The sequence below is a fragment of the Lathyrus oleraceus genome, chromosome 3, assembly GCF_024323335.1.
Source record: "Lathyrus oleraceus cultivar Zhongwan6 chromosome 3, CAAS_Psat_ZW6_1.0, whole genome shotgun sequence".
Lineage (NCBI taxonomy): Eukaryota > Viridiplantae > Streptophyta > Magnoliopsida > Fabales > Fabaceae > Lathyrus > Lathyrus oleraceus.
This window is the reverse complement of record NC_066581.1, coordinates 459,225,403-459,235,390: the sequence shown is the minus strand read 5'-3', so window position 1 is coordinate 459,235,390 and position 9,988 is coordinate 459,225,403. Positions and strand designations below refer to the sequence as shown.

The 9,988-nt window shown below is 40.8% G+C and overlaps 1 protein-coding gene across 1 annotated transcript; it reads right to left on the bottom strand.

Moving 5' to 3' along the window:
* Positions 1–1,073: 1,073 nt before the first annotated feature.
* LOC127131657 (uncharacterized) lies at positions 1,074–2,865 on the bottom strand. Its single transcript, XM_051060569.1, has 2 exons — positions 2,088–2,865; positions 1,074–1,162 (listed from the first exon to the last, which is right to left on the bottom strand). Exons 1-2 carry the CDS (start codon positions 2,863–2,865, stop codon positions 1,074–1,076), a joined length of 867 nt encoding a protein of 288 aa, XP_050916526.1.
* Between the last annotated feature and the right edge of the window lie 7,123 nt (positions 2,866–9,988).

Genomic DNA, 9,988 nt, shown 5'->3' with positions numbered 1-9,988 from the left:
CGGAAGTCTTCTATGTCTCTCTTGCGAGATAGCATTTGCATCATGTTCCTTCTTCTTGGGTAAACCATTCCCATATTTTCCGGAACCGTCAGATGAACTACCTTCCTTCAACCGTCCTTCACGAACACCTTCTTCTAATCTCAAAGCCATATTCATGATTTTAGTAAAGTCACTAGACGCACTTGCGACCATTCAATCGTAATAGAGTGGACTCACAGTCTGTAAAAACAGCTTTGTCATCTCCTTTTCCTCCAACGGAGGACTAACTTGTGCAACGATCTCGCGCAACCTCTGCGCGTACTCCTTAAAAGTCTCTTTATCTTTTCGGGATATAGCACATAGTTAATCTTTGTCCGGTGCCATGTCAATATTATATTTATACTGGCTAACAAAATCCTCACCTAGGTCATTGAATGTTCGGATTTGAGTACCATCGAGCCCCATATACCACTTCAGAGCGGCCCCAGTCAAACTATCTTGAAAGTAGTGGATCAACAATTGATGATTGTCCGTCTGAGTCGACATCTTTCGAGCGTACATCACCAGATGACTCAGAGGACAAGAGTTTCCTTTTTACTTCTCAAAATCCGGAACTTTGAACTTGTGTGAAATCTTCACATTAGGGACCAAACACAAATCATGAGCATTTTTCCCGAACATATATTTCCCTCTTAAAGCTTGAATCTCTTTCTGCATAGCCTAAAACTGATCTTGGAACTCATCCATTCTTTCATAAACACCAATAGTTGGTCAGCGTGAAAAATAGGTTCTTCGACATAAGGAACAACATGAACCACGAGAGGTGGTACTGACATCACAGGTTGAGCCACTTCAACAGCAGGTTGGTACCCCTTAGGCACAAAGTTGGGAGGCATGCCCCAAGAGAAACCATATGGTATGTTGTGTTGTGGAGCATTGACGAGAGCCACTGAGATGGACATAAAGATGATTTTGGAAATCACGGTCCTCTGAAGCGGAGTCGGAGGAGGAGGTGGTGGAGGCTGATTTTGAGCAGCCTCCAAAGCTTCCATTATAGTAGTAAGCCTCTCATAACCATCCCTCAAAGTTGTCACCTATTCACGGAGTTCACGACTCTCTTTCTCTAGGCGGTCCATCTTCTTCAACTGGTTAGCTCGAATATTGCACCGGTGAGACGGCTTGTCTGAATGAAGACCAAGAAAGAAATAAGACACCCGGCGAACTTGCTCAAAGTCAGACCAAGATGCAACATGATGCATGATATGCAAATGCAAATGTTATATTGTTTATTTTCCAACGAACTTTAAGACATAAGTTGCAAACATAATAATAACACATTCCAATATATTACAAATCTCATATTATTAATAATAAAAAGGATTACAATCGGAAATAAAATTTCAATTATCATAAGAAGAAAGAAACTAGATCTATGGAATCATGTCCAATGATGACCCAACTCCAAGCTGACACTTCTTTTAAAGCCTCTTGATCTCTCTTTTGTAGCTGCTTTTTATAGCATTCTTCTCTATCACGAGCTGGTCTATAATTCTTTTCCAAACTCCGGAAGTAGGGAGATGAGTAGATGATGAACGGTTAGAGGAAAATAAATCATCTTGGCCTTTGAATATCTTCATAAAACATTGCTCGAGTAATTTATCAAGTCGTCCTTTTCCTTTAACTGCTTCTGCAATTCTACTTTCTCAAGGTGTGAGGTGTGAAATTTGCTTTCCCAATCATCCCTCTCTTGCTTCATCCTATCCAAAGTCTCTTTCAACTCCTTTATGCCTTTAATATTGGGAGTTTGGATCATTACTAAGGACATATGTCTTTCATAAGCGTATGTCATCTTGAATTCCTTTGCTCTCTTCTTCACCCAACTAGTGTAAGGCTCAAAAGCTACACAAAATTCCTCAATCGAAGCTCACCTTTCCCTTTCCTATAACTATTGTGCCAAGCATGCACTATCCTAGCTTTCAACCCTTGAGTGTCTTTTCCTTCTTGGAAAAATAAACCTTCTAACAAAGTGTTATTAGGTTTGTCCTTCATAGTGAACCCGAGTTGACATCTAGCCAAATTCAGATTGTAGTTGATTCCTTCTTGTGTACCAAGAAGAGGAACATTAGATAACTCTCCATAGCTATCAATAATCTCAACATCGTCGTAAATAGAAGAATACCAAGCTAGTTCATCATTGGTGAGAGACATAAGTCTTTCAGACCACCTTAAACAATCCTTGTCTTTTTGGAAGATAGGAGACTGCGGTAAGTGTAGAATAAACCACTTATACAATAAAGGCACACAACAGACAGTAGTTCCATCCCCTTTAGAAGTCCTATGATGAATGGAGAAATAAGTATCACCGAGCAGAGTTGGAACTAGATTCCTAATCAACAAGATCATCATAGAATTAACATCAACGAAATTGTCAATGTTAGGAAACAAGATCAAACCATAGATGAGTAAGGCAAGAATAGTCTCGAATTCCACCATGCTATTAGCATTAGCAAAAGAAAAAGCTTTTTCCAATAGAAACTTTAAAGTCAACCCTCCGATACTTCCTTTGACAGTGAGATTGACATCTATGTCAGAGTTCCTCGGATGAATGGCTTCGGAAATAACCCGAGATTCAAGAATTCCTTTCACCCCAATAAAAGGAACTCTATCAGAAACTGGTATACCCAAAAGATAAGAAAACTCCTCCATGGTAGACAACAACTGATAATCAAAGAAAGTGACACACCGATAGACAGGATCAAAGAACTGAACCAAAGTACAACGAAGACCATCTTCAACATTAGTAGATAGCACAGATAAAAGTCTTCTGAAACGGTCTCTGAAACCCTTAGGATCATCCACAAAAGATGTTAGCTTCCTTAATTCCATGAGATCGGTACATCTGAAACTATATTTCCGAGTATTCCTCCTTTTGATATCCATGACCAAAATATTTGCAATGTTTGCAACAAGAGTCTATAAGTTCCTTGAAAATTGAGTAAAATTCTTATGAATGCCATGAGTGCATTATGCAACAATCACAAACAAGGTCACAGAAAGCACACAAACAAGATCCAAAGGTTCGGAGTCACGAGCATGGAGCTAAGGGTAAGAACTAACCCATAATGTATGTACTAAGGGTATGTCCACAAAGGACTCAGCAGAGGAAACAACAAAATGAGGTATTACCGGTTACTGGGTAATAAACTCAAAGAGACCTCATGATGCAAATGTATGCAAAAGTTAATACTCTATGGGGATATATGTCCACAAACGTAAAAGAAATCAGGAGAAACTGAAAACTCAAAGGAGTAATACACTCACTAGGGAGACAGATACTCTGGGGGGAGTAAAGGGTAAAAATGCGTGAGCAGGTCACGACTTGAAACTTGTTGTGAGACACGAAGGGATTCCATGAAAATAAATCAATGGAAAGACTCGAGCTAACGCAAAGATGCATGTATTGGGGAATATGCCAATATAGCAAAACTATCCACAAAGGATACTTCGGATAAAAATCCGGACTCAGGTGGGGAATGTCCATAAAGGACTCGGCTGAGGAAACAACAAAATGAGGTATTACCGGTTACTGGGTAATAAACTCAAAGAGACATGTGATCAAAACACCGGTTACTGGGTGAGAAAACGACATGCTCAGGGAGAGAGAATATCTAAGACCGGTATAAGGGTGAGAGATATCAATCATCCAAAACATCTGAGGAAGACCTAAAAAGGTATATTTCAACTCAGGAAAATCTGATTCCACAGGGGACAAAAAGTCATAATGGGGAGCAGAAGGAAGGAACACCAGGGATACCGGTTACTGGGTATATAATAGGTGACCAACCAGGCATGAATTGGGGAATATTTCCAAGACACTCATCATCCAAAAGGAGGGCTGCAAATGCCAACTCAATTATAGGATGGACATTCGATTCCATAAGGAAATATGAATCTTACTCTACTGGGGAAGAACAAAGGCTTCGACCGACGAGCGCATGAGATATATTATCTATTACCGTCAGAACATAGATAACATACTCACATGGAAGATTATCCACAACCGGTTACTGGGTTAATAAAGGATAAATTGACCGAAAAGAAAGGACATCGGGATACCGGTACTGGGTATAAAATGTTGACCAATCAAAGGGAGAAAGAATCATTACCAAACAAGGGTAAATGAAAGATGACTTGATGGGGATACATTGACAAAAGCAATGATCCGGGAGACATATCACCGGTTACTGGGAGATATACTCAAAAATGAAGGAATATCAATATCGACTATTGGATAAAGATAACCAACCAAGAGGGGATTACATATACCGGCTACTGGGTAGAAAACTGAAATTCTGGTGTAGTCAGTATTCAGATGTTCTACTTCAAGTCATGACATCTGATCTAACATTGTACTTATTACAGCAAGACAGTTATTACACTCTGTACTATTGTGCACCTTTTCACAGTGTCACAACCTCTCCTTCTATGTCATCCTATAGAGGAGGAACAATTTGTTATGGGCACCATAACATTCACTACTGTTGTTTTCCTACACAGTTATCAGCACGATGTCTCAATCCTGTTTTGGACATCCTCTGTTACATTGTTCCAGTTTGTTGGTCATGTACTTGTATTTCCTAGATTAAAGGTTGTAACAAGTTAAACTAATCTCCACTTATTAAGAAGCTAACAAATAGATTATTTGTTAGGTTCATTAATTGTAGCTTAGTTGTTAGTTTCCTAGATTTTAGATCAGCTGGTGGATTCCTGAAGAATAGCCTGAGAAAAATCCTGAAACAGAAAAACTAACCATCCAACAATATAGCATATGCTGTCAGGAATGAATGTCACAGCATTCCGTCTGACATCCAAGCCCAGAGCCATATGCTCAGTCTGTTTAGTTCCTGAACACAGACTGCTAAATTTACTGTACTGTAAAAGACCAACCAGTCTCTACTTCAGTATCAGCTTACTGGAAGAACTGTCAAGACATCCCGTTTGACAATTTCACACTGCTCTTTTGGCCAGGTCTGATATGCCTTTTAAAACCAGACTTCACTACATACTGAACTGAATTCATCAGCTTATTAAACAGTATGTGCTGTTGTTGATGAATGTCAAAACATTCTGATTGACATACCAACAAAAGGCTGTGTATCAGGTTTGTTATTAACTTGATTGGCAGACTGTAACACAACCTGAATTATGGCAGACATGATTATAACATACAGTAGGTAAACAAACACAGGAAATTGTTAACCCAGTTCAGTCCAACATGACCTACATCTGGGGGCTACCAAGCCAGGAAGAAGATCCACTATTAGTAGTATCAATTCAGAGTTAAACTCCCCCGTTTACAACTCATCACTTAATCCCTACCCAATGCAATCTATACCTAGGAACTCCTAGATAGAAACCTCCAGTTTCCATTCCTATCACTACAAATACAATGTAATGTGCAAACACCTTGAACTTGCTTCACAGCTTCATTCAAGAACATAATCACTCTTGCCTACAGGCTTTGAGTGACAAACACTCTCAGGTTTACCACTGAGAGACACATGGTAACCTTCCCACAGATTGGGAGGTTTACCTTACACACACCCTTAAAAATTCATTCTAAGAGGCTTACAAAAACTAGATTACAATCAGCTATTTATAACCTAATCACCCAACTGGATTTGGGCCTTCAGAAAGTTGCAGCAGACTTGTTCTTTGCTGTTGCAACTTCAGCAGAAAAATTCTGCTACAAACAAGGTCTTCAAGTTCCTAAACTCTCTCCATATATATCTCCATATTTTGAGCCTATATATCTTCTGATTTAGTCTTCAAGACCTCCACCTGGGAGTTAGGATATTCACCAGATATCCTTGCTGATCCCAAAACATATACTGAATTAATTAATTCAGTTTCCTACACATGTGCGATGTCACAGACCTGATGTCGTGACATCGTACATGACATGTTGGTCCAGATGTTGAATTTCTTCAACCCAACATATTAAAACAACAGAGGTGACTACATTATTTGTTTTCTAAAATTAATGCCAATCCTGAGGTATTAACAATCTCCCCCTTTGGCAAATTTTAGCTAAAACAAATACTCCTCTGTTATTATCTCCCATACCATGAACACCAATGTTGGTGTACATGAGGAAGAAGAGGGACACTACTCAGTTGTACCAGAACCCTTCCCCTCACCCGGAGAGCTTCCAGAAGAATATGTAATGCTGAGTACATAGACAATGTAACTCAGATCACAAGGCACAACTGTCTTCTTAACTCAGATCACAAGACACAAGTGGAAACCCCAGCTGGTGGATTTTGTGCCTGATGCCAACTTCTGTTTGCTGCCACATCCACAGTTGGCTTTCTTCTGGTACATTCTCATCCCCAGGACTATATTTCTCTCCCCCTTTTTAGCTAAACATTTGTAAAGGAAGCCCTCACAAAACCAGATCCAGGCGCAGCTTGCCCAAACCTTAACATACCCCATGATTCTGAGAATGGAGTGTTTTTCTTGTGAGAGGAAGAGGGCTATTGCATCCTTTAAATAGCCCTGCCTGTGCCTAGGAATTTCCGGTAGAAATAAATGCTTGGTCAAGATGCATTTATTTTTGCTGAGAAACAGTCAGAGAATCACCAACAAAATCTCAGACTATCTTTGAATACCTTTTATAGCTCTTGACTGTTTCTTTTCCAAAACAGCCGTTCCAGTGCATGGAGACCATTCCATATATGCAGTCAGACACGTTGCACGCGATGTCTTAACATTCCTGCATTCAGCCAGTATTCACTTTGACCTCTGTCATACCTCCAGACACCTAGCACTGCTACAGCCAACTTTCCATACTTCAGTTGATGGTTACTCCCCCTGTACCACCCAGCTGTAGCCATCAGTCTTATTCTGGTTTATCAGACTTAGCCACATCACCCTCATAATTCCTAATGACTTGAAAATTCAGAAGGAATTAACAGCAATGTCCAGGGCAATGTCATGACATCCGGTCAGACATTCTTCTGCTCACATCACAGCATCCTGATAACTGCCTTGTCATCTGAGAACACACAGGCCACAAGCTTGGTGATTGCTTGCAGCACAAGGGCACAACTCCCCCTGTCATGGACAACCTACTCTCTTGGAGGTCACACATGATCATATCCAACACCCCAAGGTTGGACCTTCACATACTTCCTGATTCAAAGAGATTCCAGACCACTTGATGAAAGGAAAACATAAGACGCATCTTCATGTCTTCAAGAGCGCACCCTCTGTCCAACCCTCTTGGCTGAACACATCCACACTCTGTGTCAATTTCTCTTCTAACCAGAACAGAAGATCACTTCACAAGATGTTTGAACATCAGCTGAGACTTCCTTCACAGCATCACAAGGAGCACTATCTGATAGACTTCAGATATTACTGAGTCCTCAGCTTGGGCCAGAGGAACCCAGACATACATAGGGATATACACTCTCATCCCACTACCAGAGACAGTTTTCCATAGATAGCTCAGAACTTCTACCACAAGCTCCAAGGGATGAATGGAAGCCCCTCCTTTTGGTCTTCAACTTCCTACTTTTCTACTCGAAAGTAATTAGTCTCAGACCTTACTCAAGAATAATCTGCTGCCATATGTTGATTATCTTGATTCTTAGAACTCACTTCTGAGATAGACCAAATGCCACTGGTTGATTACCTCCTTCATGAATTCTCATATGACAAGGTCAAATGCTGCCTTTTGACCTTCCCAAGTTTATCAGACTTCTCCCAAAGATATTCTGACCTTTCAAGTGAGATTTGAACTTGAAGTGTCCAATCTACAACCCTGTAGATCCTTCTATCTCAAGTTGATGTGCCACTTCATCAACTAAGAATCTGATGCAGAACCGAATGTCACAACATTGTGCTTGACATCCAGCTGTTGAATTCAGCTCCATCTTCTGCCACTTGAAAGAACTTCCTCCCTTCACAGAACAAGAGTTCAATGTTCTCATAGACTTGATTGTGGAACCAAGTTTGAGTAAACAACCTCCATCCTGTAGATTTGCAGTTAAGTCATCCAAGCTCACACCTTGATGAATCCCTGCTTCTTCTCCAAAGACATCAGACACTCTGATGTATGAGCCTTCAGAAGGACCAATTGGAAACTAACCCTTCAGCTCTGCCAAGGATTCCACTTCCTAAAGCAAGGCTGTTTCCATGATGTCAAGAATGCTGTCACTTGTTCTTGACTCCACAGTGTGCATTAGCCAATGCACTTCCTTACCTAGATCAGAAATAAGCTGATCCAAGTAACCACCATCAAGGCTCTGATGTCTTCTTCTTCTTGGACATGCCAAGGCTGAACATGTTTCTTGCCAGGAAACCTTTTCAGAGATCATACGCTTTTGCTGCCACCAAAGAGATAGATCATAACTCAATGTACTATCCTTCCTGTGATTCTTCACAGGGTCTTGAAGAAGAGATGTTCCAACATCTTTAAGAACATCAGTTGTCTTGAGCTCCAAGGATAATCAATTAAATACTTGTACTTGACACAAGTAGACATTGATCTTAAATCCTTTCCCAATTATCCTTTCAGATACTTCCACCATAAGAATACTAGTGTCAACATCTTCTGCTTGCAAGCACCTCAACAGTCTTGAGACTCTTTCCAGATTAGATTCACCCTTAGGAATGAGAGAGATGAATCCTTCCTTGCAAATGTGTCACACATCAACCAGAACCCATGTGACACAGGTCAACAGCCAACCAGACCCAAGGCTGACCAAACTTGAGGAGGTTAACCAAAACTCCCCCTCAACTTAACAATCATGGAGACTCCACCCTAGTATCCATGCATTGTATACATATGTCTCAATATGACATACACTATCCCTACCAGTGGCAACTAACTCCTCCAATCAGACCAATCAGACTTCAGCTGATCATAAGTACTTGTGAGACACACACCAGTCAATAGTAGATATGCATTGCCAGAGCATATTACCTCAACCAACCTCTGAATCTTCATATTCTCACTCCTAGTAAGAACTGCCACTTCTGAACGTGGTGTTTGAATAACAAGATTCATGGTTCCAACCCCCTTAAATGATATCACAATCAGGTTACCCCATTATTGACTGCTAACATCCAGGAGACTTGTCTTCCAACACACCATAGTACTTCAGGGAACAACTATCCAATCCTGATCAAATTGCAGGAAGATGCCTAACAGCAGGAGATTGCACAATATCACATCTCAACCAGCTCAACTTCTAGGGATGACCTTCTTGAGCACACACCCAGTTGACCCTGCTCTTGTCAACTTAGCACACACAGATGTCTCCTCTTCCAGGTCAGGAGTAGGTTCCAAACAGAATTATCCCTTTGTTTGAACCCTAATACATCTGCTCTTCAACCAGTAGCTGCATACTTGTTGAACAACATGTTCTAACATCACATAGAACATTGGTTCCACCTCCTTGGAACAAACCTTCCTTGAAGGTCTTCAAGGTCTTCATATACACTACTCAAGAGAGTAAGAGAATCAGTAATTAAGTGACTCTTACCATCCTAAAGTGAGAACGTCATGATGAGAGGACTTGAGGAGACTCAAGTATCTGTGACATCTTCAGTAGATTATGATGAGATCTTGAACACAGCAGCCTTTCATCCACATGAGGGGAAACTTCATCAGAGTTTGAGTTCTGCCAGGTATTATGCAGCGGAAATCATAATACAACTCAACCTGTGAACACACACTTCACCAGATTGGCCTCCAAGACCATACCAGGTTTGAATGTGATTAAGTACTGGCACAGCTGTCTCACACTCAGGCCAATTGCCAATCTCCAGAGACAGGAACACACCATTCCTGTCATGAACAGTCCATCCACCTACTTCAAGGGACCATTCAGGGAATTGCAGAACCTTACACAGGGTCCAGCTTCAGTACTAACATAACTCCTTGCCAGCTACCAGAAAGTATCACCCATGGATCTCATCCAGAGACAGAACAGGATGC